This window comes from Canis lupus, chromosome 23, assembly GCF_048164855.1.
Source record: "Canis lupus baileyi chromosome 23, mCanLup2.hap1, whole genome shotgun sequence".
NCBI classification, from domain to species: Eukaryota; Metazoa; Chordata; class Mammalia; order Carnivora; family Canidae; genus Canis; species Canis lupus.
In genome coordinates this window covers 9,579,311-9,606,321 of record NC_132860.1, presented here as the reverse complement: position 1 = coordinate 9,606,321, position 27,011 = coordinate 9,579,311, and the positions used below count along the sequence as shown (strand labels likewise).

Here is a 27,011-nt window from a genome sequence, read left to right as displayed (position 1 = left end):
TAAGAGGAAACAGAGAGAAAGAAAGAAGTTTGAAATAAAAGTGTGGGGGGTAGTTAAACTTTCCTTTCTCCTCCCAGTAAGTACCTTTGGGGATTCTGTTCTCAGTTCTGGGCTCCTCTGACCTGGATGGTTCTGGGGAGGTGATGGCTTTTCTGTTTCAGCTCTGAGATGTAGGGGGCAGGTAGCTGGGTCCATCAGAGAGGGTAGAGGCTTTGAGCAACCAAAGTAAGAGGAGTGTTGGCCCAGCCTGGGGGAGCTGGGAATACAGGATCAGGATAACTGGAAGGCTGGGAAGCCCTCACACCCCCTCTCCCCACCTCCCTGTAGGTAGCAGGATTTTTAACAGTGAGGAGGGCTACAGGGCTGCCCAAGTACTAATCATAGGACACTATGCCCTTAGAGCCACATGAGGCCCAGTGGCCAAGAGTGCCTGAGATGGTACCAGTGCCACTAGTAAAGCCACTGCCCTGAAATGCACCACACACACACTGGCTTGGTCGTCAGCGTCTGCATGGCTGTGTGAGAATCAAGCTGCCTCCTCAGAATTCCTGGACTGTGCAAGTTCAAAATGCATGCACAGTCACAAGCAACAGGGCACAACCTTCCAAAAGGCCAAGATTCTACCTCCTGACTCTGCCAACCAGGCAGTGGGAGCTGAGCAAGAGTTAGGTTGATTCAGAAAGATTTAAAAAGTGATGCTTTTGTTTGAGTCTAACGGGTTACATTGATTTTATGTGTGTGCATAGGATAGAAAGAGGGTGCGTGCCCTTCATGCATTGGACTCAGCACTTGCTCTGCGTGTCAACTCCAGGGACATTAAGTTACATAAAATGACATATTAACTGAATTTTAGCACAAGTGCCCTCCAACACCCCCTCTATTTGAATTGGTTTTAAAAATCTGTGTTAAAGAACTCATGTGTGGTAGAGCCAGGATGTGAATCTCAGTCTGGCTCACCCCAAAGCCCATTGCTCAGCATCAGAGTGAAGTTAACTCACCTAATAGTGCCTGGAATGGGATTGCAATTGCAGCTCTCATCCCAGACTGCGAAGTGCCTGCACTCCTAAGAGCAGGCTGGAAGGGCGGGTGATCTCCACCTCCGCCCCGCTCCTCTGGGCACGGGCAGGCCTGCGCCAGTCACAGCTGGACCGCGAGCAAGGAGGACTTCAGTGTGCTTGTGTGTGACCCCTGCCTTGAGCACCCATTCCAAGAACAGCCCTGAATCTTTTCTCTTTGAGCAGCTGCTAAATTCCACCCCCCCAGAATTTCCTTGCACAATGAAGAATCCTATTGGCAAGGGCAGGACGGCAAACCTGTCAGGGTTTCTTTTTGTCTGTCCCACGGTCCGGGCCTTGCCAGCGCTGGAGCAGAGTGTATTATGCAGAGGTGTTGGAAAGAGAACACATTTTTGTTCCCATTTGATGGTGGCTGTTCTTTTAAAATGCAAGACTTTAGGGATGCCTGGGTGGCTCAAGGATTCAACTCGGGGTGTGATTCTAGGGTCCCCAGATTGAGTCCCACGTCAGGCTCCCTGCAGGGAGCCTGCTTCTCCCTCTGCCTGTGACTCTGCTTCTCTCTCTGTGTATCTCTCATAAATAAATAAAATATTTTTAATGCAAGACTTTGAAAGACTTTATTGTAATTTTGAAATCAGTTATTGATAAAACAAAACAAAACAAAATTCAACTCAGTAAACTTGAAGATCTAATTGGCTTTACTAAACAGTTCATGAACTAGAGAGCACCCCATCCAGCAAGTAGAGGGGAACTCCAAAGGGCTACCGAAAGGAGAAGGTTTTCTAAAGCAGGACAAGGACGTCGTAAACAGAAAAAGGAATATTTCAGATGAGATCATCTCCATCTGGGGTCCAATGTGTCCTCATAGGTGAGATTATCTCATCTTCATTTTGGGGATAGAGAGGGCCCATGTGACAGGTTATCGTGTTGGTGCTGGCCAGAAAATTCCTGACTGACTGGTTAAGACTACATTTCTGGAAGAGCTTAAAAGTGCAATTAAGTCTTAAGCCCCGGTTTGGTAACTTGGCCTAGGTAATGCCATTTGGGGTCCTGTGGGTTCCCTTTTAATATTAACATAGTCAGAGTTTGATTTTCAACAAATATTTCTATAAGTCAAGAATGAAGAATTAGTTAAAAGTTTCTATGGAAAGAACATAATATTTATAAAAAAAATAAAGATGAAGCTGTTGGGCTTTTTCATATATAAGGAAGTTGAGCTCATCTTTGTGCAAGGCTGCATGTTAAGCAACTTGCTGTAACCTCTGTGAATGACAGTAACTTGAGGTGCTCAGGACTGTTGCCCTCCGTTTTGCATAGTGATTCTGATCTGGCTTATTCATGTGCCCCCCACCCCCAACCTGGCTTGTGTCACCTGGGTATGTCCCATCTCTCCTCCCCAGACCTGCTCTGCTGGAGTAGTCCCTGCGCCCCCTTCCCATGGCAATTAAGTGTATTGGGATGTCCAAGTGCTGATGTCAACCTGACCCTCGGGATAGGGTGAAACCAAGGAGTCACTCATGATCACTATCATGATTTATAGCAAAATAATCCTACCAGCTCCAGTCATCAGAGGAAGACAGACGGGGGGTCTCCCCAGGGCACTCTGTCAGCATCAGCACATCATTCCCTCATCCTCATCCTCAAGTTCTTCCTTCTGTTTTCCTTTCTCCAGATAGTGATGGCTTTATGGTATTTTCTGATTTTTAAACAAGAGGTACTTTTATATTTTAAAGTGTAGAAAAGCACAGGAGTAAAAATAACCATAATCTCACTATAATCTTCCAGATATATCATTATATCCTTCCTTTTTCTAGACCTATGTACCAGAAGTCTTTTTATCTGATATTGTTGAGACATTGCTTAGTGGGTTAAGCAAAAAAGTTAGCTGAAATAATGAATGATAATTAGCCCCAAGATATATACATCCTTTAAATCTTTTATTTTAGCTTCAAATGTATCAATGTTTTAATATAGCCTTTTATGTTACTATCGCCTTTGTCTTTCTTCTATAGACACCACGATGGTTGGTGTCTCCGAATTTCTGTTTTGGCCTCTTTGAAGAAGAAAGCATTCTGAGAGCAGAATCTTGAATTTTTCTGACCCCCCCTACTCCACCCTGCCAATCCGTTGTAACTACATTACTACAAGAGTGGTTGAATTCTTCAAAGCGTTCCGTTCAGGTTTTTAAAGGATCTTTTTTCTGCTTTCACTCAGTTTTTTCAATTTACATAATATTTAACTATGAAATTCTAGTAACAAGGACATTAAAATAAAGAGGCTAGAAAACCATAAAACTGGCACTTGCTGATGATGTGAGCTGTCTAGTGGGAGCACAAGTGGGGAATAAAAAGGCACAGCCTTCCATCCAGAACCTTCAGTCAATCTGGGCATCAGTCCTAGGGCTTTTCAGGTGGAAGGGAAGGGCTGACTCAAGTGGGGAGTCAGCTAAGTGGTTGAATGCCAATCAGGAGAGATCACAATGTATATACACACACGAATATAATTTATTTACAAAAGATGAGATCACACTACCCATATGGCTTATTTTTTGGTTGGTCATATTGTTTATTTTCGTAACAATAAATATAATGCAACATTATCCCTTTGAATGATTATATAGTATTTCATTGTACAGATATGCTACCTTTGCCTAATCCCTTACTAGGACCTTTTAGACCTTGCTTTCTATTTCTTTTCTTTTCTTTCTTTTTTCTTTTTTTTTTTTTTGCATTTGTTTGTATTTTTATATACTTGTTGGATTATTTCCTCAGGATAAATTTCTAGTAGTGGAATTGCTGAATCAAAGCATATCCATATTGTTAAGATTTTGGTACATATTGCTACCACCTCTCTAGAAAACACATACCAATTTATATATCTCCAGCAATGTAACTCTCAATTTTTCAATCAGCCCCCAAACTGCTCCCCTCTTCTCTCAGGTTCCAGGTAAGCTGTAAGGACTCTCAGGAGGAAAAGATTTGCAGGGTGAGATGAGGCTCCCCCGCAGACATACTACTGACCAGTGATATCAAAGCAGTAAATCCAGTAGAGACAGAAAATGCTCAGAAAGGGGAGAAAGTGAAGCGGGTCTACCCATTTCTCTCCTGGAATCGCAGGATAGCATCATGTAGCAGAGAAAGCCAAGGGTGAGACCTCAAAAGACCTGGAGACAATGGATGGCTCTGCCACTTAAGGGTTGTGTGACCTTTAGGCAAGTCATTTAACATCTCTGAGTCTTGATTTCTTCATCTGTAAAATATCACCGTCTTCTGTTAGAACACTTACCTCTAGGAAACATCCAGGTAGACATGCTGTGGCCTCACTTTCACCAGGGGATTGCTGCCTTAGTGCTGGACTTCCACGAGTATAAACAGGGTCCTGTTTAGCTCCTAAGAACAAGTCCTTGCTTACAAGATCCAGTTGAGATCTTCACCGTGTACTTGATAACCATGTTTCACATATTCTTAATTCCTATCAGGCTGGGTCCCAGAAACACCTGGAATCTTGAGTGGAGGGTAAGGGGAATGGGAAGAGAGTTGCCAATGCCTAGGACAATTCCATCATGGGTGTCGATTGTTACCATTACAATTACTTCAACACAACCTGCCTGATCTTGAACTTCAGACTTAAGATCCCCCTTCCTAGACCTGCCTGCTCCTGCCTAGCCCCAGATGCCTCTCTTCTGCCTAACTGTATCTCTACTTTGACAACACCTATCTTCCAACTGAAGCAGTTTCTTTAAAATAACAACCCTTGCTAACATGTGTTGAACACTTATTAGATGTCAAGTACTGCGCTAGGCATTAAACAGGTATTATTCTCACTAATAGTCCTAGAAGGTAGGCATTCCCATTTCACAGGTGAAAAGAACTGGCTCATCGAGGTTTAGCAACTTTCCCAAGTTCCCACCTGGGATGTAAATATAAATGAGCTGGGATTTGAACCAGTCTGTATGCAACAAAGCCTGTCTTCTTAGTCAACCCTGAGAGGCAGGGAGGGCAGTGTTCCACACCTTTCTCATTTTATAGAAGAGCAAACTGAGTCTCAGACCTTGTCAAGATCACGTGGCTGGGCTGTAAGCAGAATAAAGCCTACAGCCAGATCCCAGGGAAGGCAGGCCAGCTAGACCTGGCATCTGAAGAGGTGACCAAAATGTTTAGAGGTAGTTTTCTTTTAAATTTTTATTTATTTATGATAGTCACACACACACAGAGAGAGAGTGGCAGAGACACAGGCAGAGGGAGAAGCAGGCCCCATGCACCGGAAGCCCAACATGGGATTCGATCCTGGGTCTCTAGGATCGCGCCCCGGGCCAAAGGCAGGCGCCAAACCGCTGCACCACCCAGGGATCCCTAGAGGTAGTTTTCTGACTCCAAAAGTGGAAAGGAAGAAGAGACACTTTGATGTTCTGGTTGGGGATTTAGGGTCTTCACTTAAAAGCTTTTTGGCAAGAGCCCATGAAACATCTATGCAGACAAGAATGAATTGTCCCTTTCTCCATCTAAGGGGACCTTAAAATGCATATGCAAAATGACAAAAATGTATGTGGAGTTGGGAGAGACCCCCTTCTGCCATATATCAGGGAAAACTTTCTGGAAGGGTACAACCCTGGAAGGGTTGATATAATTTGAAAACAGTTGGTGGTGCTGGATGCCTAGTAAGTATATAGCCCTGACTTTAGGCTGACACATACCAGACGGCTATTGTGAGCCAAGGAGACACTAGTGTAAGATTTATGTGCTTGGTGATGTTATTTTAAAGCTATCCTTACTGAATGCATAGGCTGTGTTTGCTTATGCTATTTTATTGGATGAAAAAGAAGAATGATCATCTATCTTCACTACTCTTGAACCTGACCATCATAATCTCCTTGCACTGAGAGCCCTCTACCTTTCTAGGCAAGGCTGCTTTGACACTCTCCCCATGAGTTCCTGTTGGGGACATATCTCTTTTAGTCACTTACTTTAAGCATTTATAAGTGCTTTCCCACCCATTATGTCATTTGATCCTTAGGCTGCCCTTAGAAAGTAGATGTGCAGAAAGGTACTCCCATTTTACACACGAGAAGACTGAGGGTTCAAGGTAGGGGTGACAAATAGCTTTCAATTCACTTTGACTTTCTGCAACATTGCATTGAGGGCTCTGAGTTCAGGGGTTTGGCAAAAACCAGTGCTGTGATCAGTTAGCAATGTCTGCCCTGGGGACCGAATAGGAAGGTAATGGCACTCGTGCTGGTGTGTTAAAGAACCTGTTTTCCCAGGGCACATGGTGGCTCTGTCAGTTAAGGGTCTGACTCTTGATTTCAGCTCAGGTCATGATCTCAGGGTCATGAGATTGAACCCCAGGCCGCAGGGATTCTATCCCTCTCCCTTGGCCCCTCCCCCTCCCTTTTTCTCTCCCTATCTAAAAAACAAGAACAAAACAAAAAAAACCCCAAACAAACAAACACCTAACAAACTCAGATTTCCTGACTTGCAGTCCCAGATTCTTTCCCTGCTGCATGTTCCCCTTGTGGAAGGAGATGCATGCAGGTATAGAGACACAGGTAGAAAATAGCACAGAGTAAATGCTCAGTTGGTAGGCTGCAAATGGCCAAAAGATGTCTCCTAATCCCTAGAATCTGTGAATGTTACCTTATATGGCAGAACAATAATGGGGGGATGGTCTTTGCAGATGTGATTACATTAAGGATTTCAAGGTGGGGAGATTATTCTGGATCATCCAAGTGGGCCCTAGATGCAATCACGTGTGCACTTATTCTAAAAGGGAAGCAGAGAGAGATTTTGCACACAGAGGAGAAGGTGATGTGAAAGAGCTTCAAGAGATTTGGAGATGTGTCCACAAGTCAAGGAACACTGACAGCCACCAGGGGTTGGAGGCAACAAGGCATGGATTCTTCTCTAGAGGCTCTGGAGGGCATGCAGCCCTGCCAACACCTTGATTTTGACCCAGTGACACTGATTTCGAATCTCTGGCTTTTAGGACTGGTGGAGAATACATTTCTGTTGTTTGAAGCTGCCAAGTTTGTGGTGATTTGTTATGGCAGCCCCAGGAAACTAATATACGGAGTAGATACTAATTTTCCCTCTCTTCAAAGTCCTTCTGAGCTCTAGAAAGTACACATGCACATGTATTATATAATGAATAACATGTATTTCCATATTTATTTCATTGCCAGGAAGGAAGACCTCCATTACGAGTAAATATGTTCAAGGCAAAATCTAATGCCCATTAGGACCACGTAGATGCTTCCGGCACAAGGATGTTTACAAGGATGCTAATTAGAAAGTAATCAGTCCGCTCCATTTCCTACCAGAGCAGTTATTTTTCTGAGATTTTATTCAAGGGGCCATGGACAGTAGAAGAGCATCCAGAACAAATGTGAGCTCTGTGTTAAGGGCAAGGCGTGCCTCGACCTTCTGGGCGTGCTTTGGTTTGTTTGTTTTGAAGGTATTAGGTGCTGCAGTTTTTCCTCCTGTGGGAAGAAGCTGGTCAAGAAGCAGAAGTTCAACCGGCCACAACATTCATACCAGGCGGAGCTGGTATCCAAGGCCGGCAAGGTGGAAGCAGTCAATCATGTCATCTCGGCGCCTTGCCCGTGGAGCCCACATTAGAAAAAAAAAAATCCATTGTGAGAAATGGAATTTTTAATAATGAAATCATCTTCATGATGGATGTGTGTTGGGGAGGTTATGAAATCGGACTCGGGAGAGGTTTGGAATGTTAATATCTGAGGATTCAGAAGACGGCTGTCATAGATAATCGCAATGCAAGTATTAAAATGTGAGTCACTGTGCCACTTTTTTTTTTAATTAAATATTCTGCACATGCTGCGCTCAGGAGAAAACACCTGCTGCCAGAAGACACAGAAGAGCCTTTGGGAAAATCGTTGTCAAAAGAGCCTCAGGGAAGATTTTCCACCAGGCTGGACATCCTGGTGGCCTGGTGGCCGGCCAGTAGTTCTGGGTGCTCTCCTGCGCTGAACGTATTTAATCCAGCCCCTTGTACCCCATTTCACAGATGAGGGGCCTGAGGCTTGGAGAGCCCAAGCTGAGTGGGCTACAGGGAGTTACTGTGTGGTAGAAACTGTGCTCCTAAGCCTATGCCCCTCCCTAGCGACCACGGGCGGCCCAGGGCACGCACTCTGCTTGTCCCGTGAAAGCCAAGGTGGGCCTCGGCTCCAGCCTTCCTCACACCCCTCCGGAATCGGGTTAATCTGTACAGGCGTTTGCTGGGTACGATGAAGAAACTGGCCGCTTTATATTTGAAGGCGTAGGGAAAAAAAAAATACCGTTTTGAGTGTGCTGATCTGGTTCATTAGGGGCCTGCAGTTACCTTGGGGGAATTATGTTAGGGCACCAGAAGCCCTGGGAACGAGCAGCTTCAGTAGCCTTTTAGTTAAGCCAAATCTTCTCTGGCCCAACATACCTCCAACCAGAGCTGTCTTTATATTCAGAAACCCTAAAGGAACCCCACTTGGGCTGCCCTCCTGGAGAGATCAGGGAAGCTTCCAGAAGTGCTATTTACCTGGTAGTGGCAAACAGTAGAGATAGGGAGGGTATAAGTGGGGAAACAGGGTTGAGTAGAGCTTTTAACTGTCTTGCCTAGCTCTCTGGCATATATATATATATCTATCCTATATATCTATAGGAGGTAAAGTTCAAAGAAGACAAGCACCTTTTTTTTTTTTCCTTTAAGATTGTATTTATTTACCTGAGAGAGCGAGTGAGTGAGCGAGCGAGCGTGCACTAGGTGGGGAGGGGCACAGGGAGAGGGAGAAGCAGACACCCTGCTGAGCAGGGAGCCCTATGTAGGGCTCTATCTCAATTTCAGGACACTGAAATCACAACCAGAGCCACAGACAGATGCTTAACCGACTGAGCCACCCAGATGCCCCACTTTTTTTTTTAAGACCACACAGTGAGGGGACCCCTGGGTGGCTCAGTGGTTGAGCGTCTGCCTTTGGCTCAGGTCATGATCCTGAGTCCTGCCTCGGCCTCCCTGCAGGGAGCCTGCTTCTCCCTCTGCCTGTGTCTCTGCATCTCTCTCTGTGTCTCTCATGAATAAGTAAAATATTAAAAAAAAAATCACACAGTGCTTTACCCAAGCTGGAACCTGAAACCAGATCATCTCAGTCCTTAACCAAGTCCTATGTCCCACAAAACACAAAGATAGTTTCCTAATTAAAGGAATCCCTTTTAGTTTGTCAATGGACAATGGAGAAATAATTATTCCTCCCAGGAGTCTCTGTTACCCTCTGGAAATAAAATAACATGACCTTAACAAATAGATAAAAGAAATTCCCAAGCGTTGAAGTATGTGTATAACTTGGACCCACAACCTTCTCTGAAGGGTTGCCTGGGAACCGACTGATGCATGTGTACAAAGCCCAACTCCTTTGTCTCAGGCACGGCAAAGTCTGGTGCAATGTACGCTCCAGAGCTCCCCATGACATCCGGCTGAGACCACATCCTTGTTCTGTTTCTCCTCCTCTCCCTTGCCACATTAGTCAAAATTCCTCAGAGAAACAAAACTGAGAGAGAGAGAGAGAGAGAAAGAAGGAGGGAGAGAAATATCTTAAGGTGGCTCACAATTGTTAGGGCTGGCAGGATGGAGATTTAGGTGAGTTGAGGTTGCAGTCTTGTGTCTGAGGGTTAGAATTTCTATATTTAAGTCTGGAGGCAGAGTTCCTTCTTCAGGAAAACTCCATCTTTGCTCTTAAGGCCTTCAACTGATTGGACGAGGCCCACCCATACTATATAGGATCATCTTCTTTACTTAAAGTCAACTGATTATAAATGTTAATCCCATCTAGACATATACCTTTAGAGCAACATCTAGACTAGTGTTTGACCAAACAACTGCTTACCACAGTCTAGCCAAGGTGACACATAAAATTAAGCATCACATCCTCTCACCTTATCAGGTGTTCCTGAGAGCATGCCCTTACTGAATCACTTTTATATTAATCCTCACCTCATACTCTGCTTCTAAGGAACTGTGCTAAGACCAACTGATGCTTTGGGTCCTGCTGTACTACTTCGTTTGCTTTTGGCTTGCTTTTGTATTGTCTACCCTCCCCCTCTAGAAGTAAGTTCCTGGAGAGCGGGGTGTTTTCTGTTGTGCTTACTGCTGTAACCCGAGTCCCTAGAACAAGACCTAGCACATAGCACTACTTTGTAGTGTACTTTCGCTGGTGCTTTGCCTGGTTGCTCTCAGACTCCATGTCCGCTCTGCTTTGTTCTGCTATGTATCTTAGGGAGGCTTGGACGCTGTAACCGCATTTTCCAGACTTTCTTGCCAAGAGGCTTTCAGATCGTCTCTATCAATTAGGCAACGGTGGAAGTTTGGCAGAAAGAGTTGACGGGGAGGCTCTTTTCCTGCTCTGGACTTGCGTCAGTGTCTCCCCAGCAGGCACAGAGTGCAATAGGGAATTTTTGGCACTTCCAGCACCTGCATGTGAAGCTTCTTCCTCGGAGCCCGAACATGGTTCTGGCACCAGCCTGCAGTGTAGCCCCATCGTGATCTGGCCACCTTTGGGAAATCTTATGGCTCAAAGCACCAGCCCAGCCTCCCGTCCTCCCAGGTTCTGGACTCCGCTCACACCACATCTATCTTGCTGTTGTTCCACTCTTAGGGGTGGTAGCTTCTTTCTGTGTCATTAAGCTCTGGATTAGCTCAAAGTCCCTTTTTTTTTTTTTTTTTTTTTTACCTCCTGGGCCCTTCCAACATTATAGAGTCACTTTTCTATATTAAATTCACTCTGTTTAATATATCCAGAGAGGTATATGTCTTATGACTGGATCCTCTCAACTCTGATTCAATATTTTGGTCCTCAATATATACTTGTTGAATGAATAAATTGTATTGCGAAGCTAATGTTCTTAGAGCTCATAATTCAAAAGAAAGAAACATCTTCTCCAGCATCCAATGATCAAATTAAATGGAAGGACTCTAGTTGGCCCTGGCTGGGCCACATGCCCCTCTGTGCCTTGGACCAATCTCTCTGGACAAAGGACTGGAGCACACTGATCACGGACTCAGCCCTACAGCTCATCACAGGCAGGGTATTGACATTGACTGTCCCATGTGAACCACTCGGAGTGAGGCAGACACACTCCCCCAGTGAAAGAGGGAGCTGGGCAGAAAAAACCCCAACATTTTCCCACTATGATACCTTTACAATCTTCAGAGGGAAATAGACATCTTGACAAATTATTGTCATGTGATGAGGTGAAGTATCAAGTGTTCTAGGAGCACAGGGGAGCATTTATTCTACGAAACACATTCACATACACCATGTAATTTGTTCCTCATGATGCCAGCCACCGTGAAGCAGGCATTTTCATCTTCACCTTACAATCTTCTTTGGCCTCCTGGTGACCTGCATGTTCTTTCCTTTTGGACTCAAAGCCTTGTCTGCCCAACTCCCTTTAGCCAAGTCACATCAGCCTTTGTTTTCTTTCCACTTCTAAATATCTCAGCTCCATTCCTTTTTGATGTAAAATCGTCCTCAAGGGGGGTGATCACAAGCAAGTTTTTCCTGGTCCCATAACAACCTTGGCACATACAAAGCACCCACGGCGAGGCAGACACCATGACACCATACCAGATGTTTTACACACATGCTCTCATTTACTCTTCTTCACAACCTTACAAAATAGCAGTAGTGTCCCAGAAAGATTGTGTCACTTGGCCTAGGTATGTAGCTACCTTGTGAAAGCCGGGATACAAAGCTACCTTGGTTTGGCTCCCCCAACAGCAGCATCTCCCCCGTATTGTCTTCACACTAGTGGGGGGATGGTTGAAAGAACTAGAGATGTTAACCAGTAGGACAGCACACACAGGGATGTCACTGTTCATCTAAATATCCAATGGGCTATGAGGTAGAAGAGAGAATTCACTGGAATTTTTGTGGCCCCAAGAGCCAGAAACAGCACCAACTATGTAAGTTACAGTGAGCTGAAGCTCTGCTCAATATAACCCCAAAGGTAGAAGGTGATGTGAGTGTTCAAGGAGATAGTGATGGGGCAGCTTTTGAGGGATGTGGAAGAACGAGAAAATCCTGACTCAGGGAGCAGATTGGGCAGAGGGATTTTAAAGATCCTACAGCCATGAAACCCCTCCTTGCTTTCTGCTCACCCCATTTCTTGAAGTTACAGTTTTCACGAGGCTCCCCCGAGATTCTGGGTCAACTCCAGAAGGTAAATTGATTAAAAAAATTAGGTAATTCAAATGTGTCAAAATGACACATTGGTTGTTAAAAACAAACAAACAAACAAACAAACAAACAAACAAACCACAAAACCGTATATTGGTAATATAGACACACCATGGGGACGTTTTGCAAACTTTCGTGCAATTCAAGCAATTTAGTCTGCCTGAGACATCTCCAGACTTTTTAATTTCATTTTGTCATTTAAAAAGTACTCCATGCCTATCCAGTTAAGACTAGACTGCTTGTCTGAAAATTTTTTACTAATTTTAATACTCTGCCTCAGACTCTACGTGAATTGCCTGAGAAAAGGATGCAATGGGACTGAGCGCAGAGCCTGTGTCTTGTCTGAGGGGCATCTCAGGGAGCTTCCTTCTGTGCCCCTAGGTCCATTACTCCAGTGTTGCACTAAAGGAATGATGGGGAACTATTTCTTCCTTCCCAAGGCAGGAGTCTGGCTTGTTTCACATGAAGAGAATCACCCCTAAGTGTCCACAGTCCCATGTTTGGAACTGGAATCAAACTAACTTGGCCTTGGAAATTCAGGACTCCTTTTTTGTCTGTGGCATATGACACACTATGCAGATATTTCCATGGCACATACTTCTAAGTACTGCTCAGGTGTGCTGTGGCCAAAGTTTCATTTGCAGGTCGGGAAACCCATAGAGGATTGATGTCTTGCCAGAGACCTCAGCTGATAACTGACCGCTTGAAAGCTGGCCCTTCTGACTGCTGGCCTGGCTCCTTGCACTGTCCCACACATCTCCTTCACCAGCTGCTCAGGGGCATGGCTGATGGAGGAGGAAGCCGAGCAAGGGAAGGGCCAGGCTCTTGCCTCAGGATTTCTGTGGGTCTGTGACCCAGCTCTGATCACAGCTGGAGGCCTGGGCTTTTTTTTTTTTTTTTTTTTTCCACTGTGTACAAAAGGTTTAATTTTGACAAAGGGGTTAAGAGGCTGGGCTGACCCTTCTACAACCAGTGGTTGGGAAGAGTGCTCCGGGGATACTGCCCACCCCACAGCTTCTGTCTTCAGACTCCATTCTACAATGGGGCCTGATCCTGCCCTTTGCAACTGTGCGGCGATCCCTGATGAGGACCCCCATAACTATCCCCATAAAAGGGCTCAGGCGTCCATCTTCACGAAAACCTTGGGGCGAGAAAAGATCTCGATGGCTTCCTCTACCTGTGCCAGCTTCCGGTCCAGCTCAGCACGATGGCCCTGGGCCTTCAGTGAGTCGGCCCCAGCAGGCAGCAGCACTAGCTCACGTAGCAACTGGCTCTGGCTCTGGAGCAGATTGCTCAGTGTCTCTAGCCGCTGGTTCTCCGGCATGCGAGTGTGGCCAGGGGGCATGGCAGGTCCTGTATACAAGTCACCAGTCTTGATTCTCTTTTCTGATCTGTACCCTCCCCTCCACACCTTGGGTATATTCCGGCCTTGAGAGCTCTTCCAGTCGGTGACAAGCAGGTAGCAAGTGCCGGGTCTGTAAGATCTTGTAGAGAGTCAGGGGTGGAGTCAATGTCACATATAAACAGAAGTGGTGGGAAAGCAGGAGTTCTGAGTACAGAGTACACAGAGGACCCCACTCTACAGGGAGAGATGTCCAGAGGCATAGAGACAAGAGAGAGAAACTAGTGACCATGCCTACTTTGGTTCTTTTTTTTTTTTTTTTTTTTGCCTACCTTGGTTCTTAAGGGTGCCTCACTGCTCAACTCCAAGTCTGCAAAGGACTTTGCCACAGGCAATCGGGAGCCACAGAAGGTTCAAGGGAATGGGGGGAATTTCATGTTATCATTTTATTCAGTGATCTACCTCTCCTGCCATCTCACCTACTACCCTGCTGATAAACTATTCATCTGGAACTCAGATGGGGAATGACCTCAGTGCCTTCAGCTTGGGAAATCCAGATTTTGTCTGGATTCACCATCCATCCAAAGCCCAGGGTGGAATTCTTTCATTTAGAAACTGTGATGACAGTTAACCAATTAGGCCTCCCATGGTCTCTTCTATATCCTCGAACAACTTGCACCACAGCAAGCCAGCTTGGCCCGTTACCATGGACACCACTGCCACTATAATTGGAGCCCGCTGGGCAGCAGCTAACAGCAGATTTAACTGGTTTCTTGTCTTCTAGTGAAGGCACAGCTGACGGGAATGCAGCTCTCCTCATCAACGCCAATAGTTTAGTGTGTAGGGCAGGGTGGTGATGGAAAGGGAAGAACAATTACTCCTATAAAATGTCATAAATCAACGTCCTTGTCGGAACAAGGAATAAATGTTGACCAGTGGAACTGTGGTCATTATATTTCCTGTGAAGTCATGAACATTTCAGAATTAGATCATAATCATTGGTAAGGCTGAGTTTTCCCTAAGATCTCAGCTTTTCTAGTTGTCTTAGTATCCAATGCTGACCAACATTTACAGAGCACTTATTGTATGTACATTACATACATTCTTTCATTTAATCCAGACAACTATCCTATGAAGTAGGTTCTCTTACTAGTCCCATTTTACAGATGAGAGCATGTAGGCTCGAAGTGGTAAGGTCTCTTGCTTAAGAGCACATGAAAAATGAGCCTCTAAAACCCATGTCCCACCTTGATTCCTCCAAGTAGGTGGGGAGTTTGAAGATATTTCTGAAAAAAATACCAGTGTGAAATTTGAAAGTTCCTGAACCTGTAGATGGTTCCTAGTCTCCAAACTTATTTCTTGTCAGTGTCTGTATTGCCAAGGTCACAGCCTTGTCACATGAGAGACAGCCCTGCCCCTGTCACCCGAAGCTCTTGGCCTGGGCTCTTCCACAGTCTCAAACCTGACACCCTGGGGCAATTGCTGAAGCTTCCTGAATCATAGTCTATTAAAGTGGAGTGCTAATCCCTGCTCTGCTCACTTCACAAGGATGTTATGAGTCTCAAACTAAGTAAAAGCAGACGTGTTTTGCGAACTGTATGAAGCCATAGATAGGATTCTTCAACTCAAGTCAACATTTTTTTGAGCCCTTAGCCTAGGTCAGGAAATGTGCTAGGTGCCAGGGATATAAATAAAAATTAATTAGTATAAGAAGTTATTCCACAACTGAATATTGAACTGAGTTCCCATGGGCCAGGTACCACGCTACCCACTGGAATGCATCTATGTCTGAACCAGGGCTCACAGGACTGCTCCTGGTGTGCAGAGAAGATAGATGTTCAAAATGTGAATTCAATAATGTTCCATGGGTGCTGTTAGAAAAACTGCAGGTGCTATGGGGGCATTTCCAAGGAGTGCTAACCTGATCTAGGGGTCCAGGACTCCCCGAGGAAGTGATATTTAAGTGTTCTCTATGAGCACGGAGACTAAGAAGGAAGTGGGTATATAAATCAATAAATACAGAGCTATGATAGATGGATAGAGAAGGTACGGAGGCGAATCTTGCCACACCTATATTAAAGTCAAGGTAGATTTATTACCCAATCCCAAATGTTGCTGTCACACTTTGGAAACATTCAGAAAAATTTCCATAGGAATAAATATTTAAATATGTGACTGCAAGTAGGCGACCAAGACTCAAAATAGCAACCAAGAAAAAGTAGTAGGAATACTTCCTGCTTTACCTCTTCTCTCTCTCTCTTTTTTCACACACACACACATGAATCTGGTTAATGTGGCAAGTAAAATATAAGATGTGCACCATGGTCTCCTGAGCCAGACCATATTGACTTAGAGTACCTTATTACCAAATCTTGGTGTTTTTTCCCCTTTATTTTATATAAAGGGGGAAAGTCACTTTCACTTTTTAACTGTGAAGCTTTTCATGCATAGAAGAGACCAAGCCAGACTTCTAAGCAATCCCTGCCCCATCCTGCAAGCCCCAGCCCTGAAAATCTGTGAGGTTGGTTACAGTTAGAAACTGAGGCTCCTTGAGGGCTGGTGAGATAGCCTTGAGGCGGGGTCAGAAGAGTCGCCCTAATCCTATCTTCTCCACTAACTTGTAGAATGGTCCTGGAGAAATCATTTCCCTCTCTCAGCCTCAGTTTCCCCATCTATAAATAGAGGAAGTTGGGGAAGTCTTCTTGAACTAGTTTTATGAATTTATGGAAAGAGAGGGAGAACCCTATCTCCCCAGACTAAGGTGGGTCCCTGCGTTTTATTTCCTGGTTAGCACTGATTTTTGTCTCTACTTTTTCTCTTAAAAAAAGGTGGGGGGGGGCAGCCTGAGTGGCTCAGCGGTTTAGTGCTGTCTTCAGCCCAGGGCCTGATCCTGGAGACCCGGGATCAAGTCCCACGTCAGGTCAGGCCCCTGCATAGAGCCTGCTTCTCCTTCTGCCTCTCTGCCTCTCTCTCTCTCTCTCTCTTTCTGTCTCTCATGAATAAATAAATAAAATCTTTTTTAAAAAAAGATTTATCTAGCTCTATCAGTATTTGCCCTCCCCCAAAGACTTGACCTTCAGGAGAGCAGAGACTCCGCTGTTTGCCACTGTACTCATGTGTTTTAGCCTGTACCTAGCACATAGTAGGAGGTCAATAAACATTTGTTGCCCAAATGTTCTCAGGGAGCACTCATCCCCAGCCCAGCTCTGCTGGCTTGATACCAGTGAGCACCAGGGTTTTCTAACTGGTGTCTGTGAAAAGCTCTGTGCTGACAGATGTGTGGAGGTTTGTGACATTCCAAAGGATCACTACAGTGCCTTTGAAATAATTACAAACATAAGCCCCTGTTCCAAAAAACACTTTTTTTTATGATAGTCACACACACACACACACAGAGAGAGAGGGGGGCAGAGACACAGGCAGAGGGAGAAACAGGCTCCATGCACAGGGAGCCTGACGGGGACTCGATCCCGGGTCTCCAGGATCGCGCCCTGGGCCAAAGGCAGGCTCTAAACCGCTGCGCCACCCAGGGATCCCCCCCAAAATACTTTTGTCCCTTCTAAGGTCACAGAAGAAATGAGGCCAGAGTCAGAAGTTCAGTCAGTTAGTTGCCACCCATAGTGTGACAGTGGGGATTAGCAAACCCTAATGTGGAATTTTTCTTCATCGCCAAGAATTGTTAAACATTGTGAAACCAGCACTTCTAACAGTGATTTATGAAGTGGAACCTTTGATTGCCTTTTGTAAACCGTTACTTTAGCTGTGTTCATTCATTTGTTCATTTGTTTGGACAGCACTTCTTTTCAAGCTTTTCAGTGTGCCAGGCCTTGAGGAGCCTGGTGAGGGCATAAGGATGGCTGTGCGCCAGGAATCCAGGGGCCAGTAGAGGGAAGGACATCTATCCAAGAGCTGCAGAGCTGATCAGTATCTGTGAGCCCATTTGATTAAAATCTGTGAATGCTACTGAACAGTAAGCCCCAGGAAACCAGAGACTCATTTTTTTTTTCTTTTCAGTCTTGCTCAATATTGAATGATGTGTGGTCCATAGTAAGAACTCCATCTACAGTTGCAGAATGAGTATTAGTATCATCTAAAAGAGATCCAAAAGGTGCTATGGGGAATGGAGAGGTGGTGCTTAGTCTCAGTGGGGGAAATTACATGATCAAAACTAAGAGGGACCATTGAGGTTAGTGTTTCCTGCAGCCAGGCTCAGCCTCATTTTACAAATGAGGAAACTGTCACAGAGAGAGAAAGAAAGTGATTTGCTCAGGGTCACACAGAGTTAGGGGCTGAATTTTGTCCTCCTGTCCCATTCCTATGTTGGAGTCTTAACACCCAGTAGCTGAGAATGTGACAGTATTTGAAACGGGGGTCTTTAAAGAGGCAAGTAAATTAAAAAGCAGTCATATGTGTGGGTCTTAATCTATATGACTCCTGTCCTTATAAGAAGACGGGATTAGAACACAGGTACATACAGAGGGAAGACCTTGTGAAGAAGACACAGAGAGAAGATGGCTATCTACCAGCCAAGGAGAGAGGCCTCAGGAGAAACAGTCCTGTTAGTGTAACACTGTGATCCTGGACTTTTGCCTTCTAGAATTGGGAAAAAATAAACTTCTGTTGTTTAGCCCCTTCCCCCGTCATGTGTGGTACTTTGCTATGGCAGCCCTAAGAGACCTGATACATAGTACCTGATGGCAAAGTTAGGATGAGAGGCCAAGTCTGCTGAATCTCTCTCTACCTCTCTTTTAAAGATTTTATTTATTTATTTATGAGAGACACAGAGAGAGGCAGAGACATAGGCAAAGGGAGAAGCAGGTCCCCTGTGAGGAGCCTGGTGTGGGACTTGATCCCAGGACCCCGGGATCATGACCTGGGCCGAAGGCAGACACTCAACCACTGAGCCACCCAGGTGCCCCTGGGTTTGCTTTCATTTTTTTTTTTTTTAAGATTTTATTTATTTATTTATTTATTTATTTATTTATTTATTTATTTATTTATTTGAGACACAGGCAGAGGGAGAAGCAGGCTCCATGTAGGGAGCCCGACGTGGGACTCGACTCCAGAATCACGCCCTGGGCCGAAGGCAGGCGCTAAACTGCTGAGCCACCCAGGGATCCCCCTGGGTTTGCTTTCAAATAGCCATCAGTTGTGGCTACACTAATCCCAATCTGAAGTGGTTCAGGGGAGGTATGAACCAAGTGGGCAGAGGGGAGCAGGAGCCTTACTAAAGAGTGTTAGCATTTATTTGTTCCAGAATCTTCCCATGTGTTAGGATATCGATGCAGAAGCACTGAAATAGCGGACTTCAAGAGCCCCACAAGTTCCAAAACACCTTCTAATTCACTCTTTGAAAGTGAAACCAAACCACTTCAGTGAAAGCACTTCGCTGTGAGAGACCGAGGTTTGAATCCTCTCTCGACCACTTACAGCTGCATGACTTGAGGTTGATATATTGAATGGGAACGTCAGTTTTTTCTTCTGGGAGATGGGAAAACGAACACTTCTTTCATATATTAGACACAATATATGCAAAAACACTGTCCTAGGCACCAATACATGGTGATCAATAAACACAGCTCTTAATTAGTTAAGCAAAATGACCGTACCCAAAGGCTTTCTCCTCTTTGAAGCCTTGCCTAATGTCTCCAACCTATCTGGTCCAAATTAATTGCTCACTGCTCTGGCTCTCACAGGAAGTTGTTTACACTTCTATTTGTCCTTCCTTACGTCATAGCAGTTGATGACACACTTACCATCCATCCGTCCATCAACAAAATTATACTAACCATTGTCCAACCCCATTGTCCAATCCCAACAAAATTATACTAACCATTGTCCAATCTCAGTGCTGGGCCCTGAGAGTTCAGACATGGATGCCTGGGTGCCCCCTTTTGCCCCAACTGGCCCTGGTTTAGCTCTTGTTCCCACATCCTTGCCTACTCCTTCAAAGAACTGAGGCTGTTAGTTTAGGCTGGGGGAAAGGTGGGTGGAAAGATAAATATGTGATAGCTCTCTGCAGAACCCCAAAGGACACTACTCTGTGGAGCAGATACACACCAGAAGCCAGGTGTAGTTCCAGAGAACAAAACGGGCCAGTGGGGCATATTACAGGAGATAGCAGGAGGGTGTTCCAAGAGATCAAGGTTTTTGTCCTTTTTGCCTATGAACTCAAAGAGGTTGAGCTTTGGGGGTAACTCAGGGCTGCCGGGCCCAACAGGCAGGGGATACTATAATTATAAGAGTAATAAAGATAAAATTTTTTAATAATTATATTGTATTATGGTATTTATTGTGGGAAAACCTAGCACTTTGTTGGATTTCTAGACACTTATTTTGTGATTAAAAGTATTTTTATAGAATAAGGGAGTCATAATGTTTTCTGTTCCTTTCCAGCTTAACCCCTAAAGGTCTTCATCTGGTTCGGTTTGGCAACAGATGCATTAAGGAATAATTACAAAGGCCGTGTTAAGCACTTGGCTAGAAAACTCCAGTGTTTTCTGGGGTGTGAAGTAGGAGAGCCCCATGGCCCCACTGGAGCTACCCAAGCGCAGGGAGCTGGACAGTAGATGCCAGCTCCTTCAGTGCAGTCCACAAAGGTGCTGGGGAATGCAGGTAGGGGGCTCTTGCCCAATCTTCCACCAGCCTGAGCAATGAAATTCAGTTATTTTCTCTTCTGTATGAAAAAAAACAGAGGCCCAGATGGTGAAACGGTTCACTCAAGATCACAAAAGTGGAGAGTGACAATTTTTTAAAAATATTTTATTTATTTATTTATTCTGATGCATATAGTACGTGATGGCAAAGTTAGGATGAGAGGCCAGGTCTGCGGACTCTTTCTCTTTTTAAGATTTTATTTATTTATTTATGAAAGACATAGAGAGAGGCAGAGACACAGGCAGAGGGAGAAGCAGGCTCCCTGCAGGGAGCCCGATGCGGGACTCGATCCCCGGACCCCAGGATCATGCCCTGAGCCGAAGGCAGGTGCTCAACCACTGAGCCACCCACGTGCTCCCACCTGTTTTAACAGTTCACATTTACTGACTCATTATTGCAATTCAAACATTGGCTGAGGAGCTTTACACGCTTTTCTCTCATTTAATCCTGACAATCCGCGAAGTACGTATCCTTATTTTGCCCCGTTTCACAGACGAGGAAAGGAAGAAGAGGCTTCCGCGGGCTACCCAGCCGTTGAGCAGCCAAGCCTGCATCTGCTCTCAGGAGGCGGTGGTGGCGGTGGAAGCGCAGCCTGATAGGGACCCGCGCTGGGGCCGGGGGCGCGGAGCACAGGTGCACGCCCAGCCGCGCGGGCGCCGCTGGGGGCGGGCCTGGGGGCGGGCCTGGGGGCGGGGCCTCGGCCTCGCGGGCCCCCAGCAGCCTCGGCGGCCAAGCCCCGCCCCCAGCCTCGAGGAGGGCAGGGATTGGCTCTCCCGAGGGCCCGGGGCGCGACCGCGGCGGGGGCGGGGCCGCGAGCAGGAAGCGGTAGTGGAGGCGGCGGCGGGCGCGGGCCGGCGGGCGGGCGGGCGGGCTGCTGCCTCCGCTTTCCCGGGTGGCGGCCGCCGGTGCCGAGATGGAGGGGCCGGGGCTGGGCTCGCAGGTGAGTGCGGCCGGGCGCTGGGCGGCGGGGGGCGGCGGCCGCGGGGAGAGGGGGCCGGGGCCGGGGTGGGGGAGCCTCGGGGGGCGGAGGGGCCTGGGCGGGGGAGGAGGAGGCCGGGGGCCTCCGGGAATGATGCGGGAGTTCTCCCCGCGGCGGCCGGAAGGACGGGGCGAGGGCCCCTGGGTGGGTGCCCCGCGGGCCCTCCACCTCCTCGGAGGCCGGCACCCGGGCCCGGCGGGGACCGCTCGCCCGGGGGCTCGGGAGGGCGGCGCGGCCGTTCCCGGGAGACGCGTCACGTGACGCACCTGAGTTGGACCAGCCCGTCTTGATTGACCTTGGCCTGGAACCCGTGCGGTTCCCTGGCTTGCTTGCTTGCTTTATTTTTTTATATATTTTTTTTCCCCCTCGATGGAGTTGCCTGGACACCCGGCTCCGCCCCGCCCAGGCCTGTCGGGGTTCCCGCATCCCCGGGCGTGCTCCTTCGGAGAGCCGAGCCGAGGCTGCTGGCGCGGGGGGGCGGGGGCAGGTGCGTGCCGGCCGCCGGCGGAGCCCCCGCAGGACGCCCTTCTGGGGAGGAGGCCAGGGAGGTAACAGGACGTTCCAAGGGGAAAAGGTTGCGGTCCTCTTGGCTTATGGCCCTTTTCCAGGTCCCAGAGTGGTTGTAGCTGTTCACTCCGTATGTGTCGAATGAATGAAGAATATCCAGTGAGTGCTTAGTTTATGCCAGATGCTTTTACATGCATTATTTTATTGAGGGACTGCAGCATCCTTAAGAAGATGGTATTAGGGGATCCCTGGGTGGCTCAGCGGGTTAGCACCTGCCTCCGGCCCAGGGCGTGACCCTGGAGACCCAGGATCAGTTCCCACGTCGGGCTCCCTGCAAGGAGCCTGCTTCTCCCACCGCCTGTGTCTCTGCCTCTCTCTCTGTGTCTCTCATGAATAAATAAATATAATCCTTAAAAAAAAAAAAAAAGGTGATATTATCTCCTTTTCACTGATGGGGAAACCGAAGCTGTCTCCAGTTGGACTGCGTTAGGTGGTAGATGCTCTGTCTCTAGTGGGATCCAAGCAGTTTGAGATGATTGGATGAGTCGGCCTCTTAAAAAAAAAAAAAAAAAAAAGTCTTTCCCATCCTTAGGGTGTTTCTCATGCTCCCCCCATTCCTGTCCTCCTTTCAACAATTTGATGTAGGTTCAAGAGAAAGAATAAAGTAGCGGAGAATCTGTTAAGTCATTCTTATATTAGGTATTCTTGCATTTTGACAGGGGAAAAAAAAAAAAGCTTTGCAAGCTGACTGGATTTTACAAAAGGGTGTAGAATCTTCGCGTGAAAACTCTGTCGCATTTTTTTTCCCCTCAAAGAATCTCAAGGAAAAGTTGATAACTAGCGTATCTTAATTACTGCCACTCGTTTGCAAAAGCCTTCAAGTACTTAAGGTCCACTCCCTCGTGCTGAAGGGAAGATAGCCCTGCCCCAGTTTCATGACGGAGGGAGGAAAGAGAATGATTCAGAGGTTGAAATTAATGGGGCAATGTAGAGTAGTCATTGTTAATAATAATTGTTGTTAATAATAATATCATAATAATAATTGTTTTCCAGTAGTAAAGATTTCACCTGTATATGGTGCTCTACAGTTTGCAAAATATTTCCCTCTTCTTGATCACTGTGAGGTGGGGAGAGATTGTTACTCTGGTTTTTAAAAAAATTTTTAAGATTTTATTTATTTATTCATGAGAGACACAGAGAGGCAGAGACACAGGCAGAGGGAGAAGTAGGCTCCACGCAGGGAGCCCAATGTAGGACTCGAACCCAGGACTTTGGGATCACGACCTGGGCTGAAGGCGGTGCTAAACCCCAGAGCCACCGGGGCTGCCCTGTTACTCTAGTTTTAAAGATTGGAACTGAGGCTCAAAAAATCAATCTTTTGTTAAAAGTCAAACAGCTGCTGAGTGATAGAGCCGAGATTTCATTCATTCTGCAAGGTGTTGTTACAGGTGTTAGAGAAACATTCTTGCTCTGGTTGGATTTGATTCTCCCGATTTCAGTGTTAGATATTGCTAGAATTTGCTTATGCCATCTGGCCCCCAGTTTCCTCTCTGACCTCGTTGTTTTTTTTGTTTTTAAACTACTATCTTGCTTGCTTAATCAACCCCAGCCACACTGGCCTCAAGACTCTGTACCTACCCTTCTATTCTGTCTGGAGTACTTTTCCCTCAAATACCCGCATGGCTTATTCCCCTACCACTTTAGGGCTTTGATGCAGATGTCCCCTCAGTGCCGCAACCCCTCCTCATCGTTGCCACTACTGGCAACATTCCCTAGTCTCCGTTCTTGTTTTATATTTCTCCTCAGCATTTAATACCATTTAACATACTTCTTGATTTCATTTGTTGTGTCTTTGCTTCCACCGCATGTGAGTTCTATGAGGGCAGTCATGTTTATCAGTTATGTTGACTGCTGTGTGTGCCTAGCATCTACAACGATCCCTGGCACTGGTGGGTACTCTGTAAACAATTGTCCAATGAATGAACTTGGAAACTGAGCTCTGGTACTTCTGTTGATGTCACAACAAATTTTAATAGTTATCTGTTGGATCTCTGTTTTACATGATGATCTGGCGTGACAGTGACCTTCATCAGAGTTTGCATATGATTTTTTTAGATCTTGGGCTTGTCTTCAATTAATGCCCACTTTAACAGTCCTTATTTAATATTTAGAGAAATAATATGATTCATGATATCTCCATGTGAAAAAATATATGATCCCTTATATCTTAAAATTGTTCTAGTTTTCTTTTCTTTCTTTTTTTTTTTTTTTTTTTAAAGATTGTTCTAGTTTTCTATTGCTATGTAAAAAACCACCCCAAAACATGGTGGTGTGAAACAGCCATTGTCACGTTCATGGACTGTGTGGGTCAGGAATTTGGACAGGGTATAGCAGGGATGGTTTGTTTCTGCTCCACTGTGTCTGGACCTTTTTCTAGAAAGACTCATAAGTTGAGATACTTCATAGCTGGGATTGGTGTCATCAGGTGACGTCTTCACTCACATTTCTGGCAGTTGATGTTGATTTTGAGCAGGGACACCTACACGTGGCCTGGGCCTCTGCATGTCTTGGTGGCTGGGTTCTAAGAGTGAACATCTCAAGAGACAGAGGAAGAAGCTGCCAGGTTCTAAGGCTGGGCCTGCAAACTGGTGGCACCTTACTTTTGCCGTATTTTACTAGTGAGACAGTCACAGAGCTTAGATTTGAGAGCAAGGGACACAGACCCTCTCTTCCCAATGGAAGAGTATCAAAGAATTTAGGGACTCTGTTGTAAGAACCACCACAGATGTATCCATATCTCTTTTACATAATTTTCATAATATCTTTTTCTCCCCTGTAAGGGAGGGTATTCATCTAGCTACAAGTTTCTTTCTTGAAATCTTGCCTATTGTGTTCACTGCCATATCCTTGTGTCTAGAGCAGCGCCTGGCAGAGAGGGCATTCAGTAATATCTGAGGAATGAATGGATGAACGGATTGCAGCAGGAATTGCGTCTTATTCCCTAATCATCTCCTACAGATCTTTGCCAAGTTACAAGGGGGTTATATCCAATAAACCCATCCTAAGTTGAAAATACATTTAATACACCTAACCTACTGAACATAGCCTAGCTCACCTTAAATGTGTTCAGAACACTAACCTGAGCCTGTAGCTGGGCAAAATTATCCAACACAAAGCCTATTTTATAACAAAGTGTTGAATATCTCATGTAATTTACTGAATGCAGTCTTGAAAGTGAAAGAGTGGTTGCGCTGGGTACACAGTGCTTGCAAGTGTATTGGCTATTCACTGTTGTGAGTGTGTGGCTGAGTGGGAGCTCACTTCTGACAAGCACTGCAAGTGCCATACAACATATCACTAGGCCTGGAAAAAAATCAAAATGTGAAGTACAGCTTTTACTGAATGCATATTATTTTCACACCATCATAAAGTTGAAAAATCCTAAGTTGAACTATTGTAAGTTGGGGATCATGTTGTGATTGGTATATAGCAGGTGTTTTTTTACATTTTTTCTGAACGAATGATTAATGAAAACTCTTATGAGTTTGCTAGTATCGTGAGAATTTGAGAATTTGCTTGGTCTCTTCTGTTACTTTTTTAAAAAAAGATTTATTTATTTTGGAGAGAGAGAGACACAGAGAGGACAAACATGGAGAGACGGAGAGGGACAAGGGAAGCAACATGGGGCTCAATCCCAGTGCCCTGAGATAATGACCTGAGCTGAAGTCAGATGATTAACTGACTTGAGCCACCCAGGCGCCCCTCTCACCTGTTACCTTAACATTGCAGGTAACCATGTAGCGGTTGAACTTCTACCACCATAGAGGGTTTATATGAAATCTTTGTCAGTGCACATTTAAAAAAAAATTTTTTTTTTAAGATTTATTTATTTATTTATTCATGATAGACACAGAAAGAGAGAGAGGCAGAGACACAGGCAGAGAAGAAGCAGGTCCCATGCTGGGAGCCCAACGTGGAAGTCCATCCTGGGACTCCAGGATCACTCCCTGAGCCAAAGGCAGGTGCTAAACTGCTGAGCCACCCAGGGATCCCTGTCAGTGCACATTTTAATAATGCCTGTCGTATCAGCTCCTCTTAGACCCGTACAGTCATGGAAGGAATGTGGAAGGAACATTATAGCTATATTGACCTGCTCCTTCCATTTTACAAATGTAAAAACCGAAGCCAAAAATAGAGATGATTAATCACCATCATTCAGTCAGCATGAAATCTGAGACTTTGGCCTTGTTCTCAAGGGATTTGCATTTCAACATGGTAAAAATGAAACAACTAGAGAATACTTAAAAAAAAAAAAAAAAGAAAAGAAAAGAAAAAGAAAAACACTTTTTTTTTTTTTTTTTTTTTTGTAACCAGAGACTAATTTCTAAGAAGGATTTAGTATCTTGACATAGCTTTGCTTCGGTCTTGGTGATGGGAATGTATAGTTGTTTTCCTTACACATCTTTATGTGTCTCTCTTCAAAGTTGACCTCTCCAAAAGCAGGTCATTCCTTTTCTCACCTGTAGCTTTTGTAAAGTTTTGGGAGGGTGTGATATCTAGAGCAAATTGAGATAACTTAGAGCTGTGGTCTTGAAGCTGTTTTGATCATGCAGTTCTATCAGTAAAACACTTTTGAGCTTATACTCTTAGAGTAAAACCCTACTATAATGTGAAAAGTAGGATCCTAAATTTTCATTTTTGTAAAACATCATGTATTATGAGATTAACGGAGGAATAAATGAAGCCTGCAGTGCATGCTGGCCGGGAGCTTGGCTGCAGATGCATAGTCCAAGTCATCCAGGCACTGACTGCAGTTTGTCATCACTTGTTGGCAATTGGTCACTCTAACTTATACATTGATGGGATGGTTTTTGTGTCAATGTGGTCAGCTGGGACTTAAAAAAGTTTAGCTTCCATCTGTTTGATGTACACGGGGGCTGGGGACAGGAGCCAACTGCCAAATTTGTATTGTCACAGGGCATGTTGTTATGAAGTATGGCAATGTTTCTAAATTATATTCCTTGATTGATAGCTCAATATATACTCAGTGGTTGGGATGCCCAGGTGGCTCAGCGGTCTAGTGCCTGCTTTTGGCCCAGGGTGTGATCCTGGAGACCCGGGATCTAGTCCCACATCGGGCTCCCCGCAGGGAGCCTGCTTCTCCCTCTGCCTGTGCCTCTGCCTCTCTCTCTCTCTCTCTCTCTCTGTGTCTCTCATGAATGAATACATAAAAATTTTTTAAAAAAGAAATATATATATGTGTTGTGTATATATATATTTCTTTTTTAA

The 27,011-nt window shown here is 45.5% G+C and overlaps 2 protein-coding genes across 6 annotated transcripts in view; one reads left to right on the top strand and one right to left on the bottom strand.

The window, feature by feature from the left end:
- Positions 1-4,467, bottom strand: part of MRGPRX2 (MAS related GPR family member X2) — a 30,739-nt gene extending 26,272 nt beyond the window's left edge. Inside the window, exon 1 of the mRNA XM_072793689.1 lies at positions 4,428-4,467. Coding sequence (XP_072649790.1) covers positions 4,428-4,467 — 40 coding nt within the window. The remainder of the gene's footprint in view (positions 1-4,427) is intronic.
- A 16,578-nt stretch (positions 4,468-21,045) lies between these two features.
- Positions 21,046-27,011, top strand: part of ZDHHC13 (zDHHC palmitoyltransferase 13) — a 100,895-nt gene continuing 94,929 nt past the window's right edge. For 3 of the 5 annotated variants that reach the window (XM_072793798.1, XM_072793797.1, XM_072793796.1), the window contains exon 1: positions 21,052-21,176. In XM_072793798.1, the coding sequence (XP_072649899.1) occupies positions 21,150-21,176 (27 nt within the window). In that variant the 5' untranslated portion in view covers positions 21,052-21,149. Of the gene's footprint in view, positions 21,177-27,011 lie in introns of all 5 variants that reach the window. The other 2 variants (XM_072793799.1, XM_072793800.1) reach the window with 2 other exon arrangements.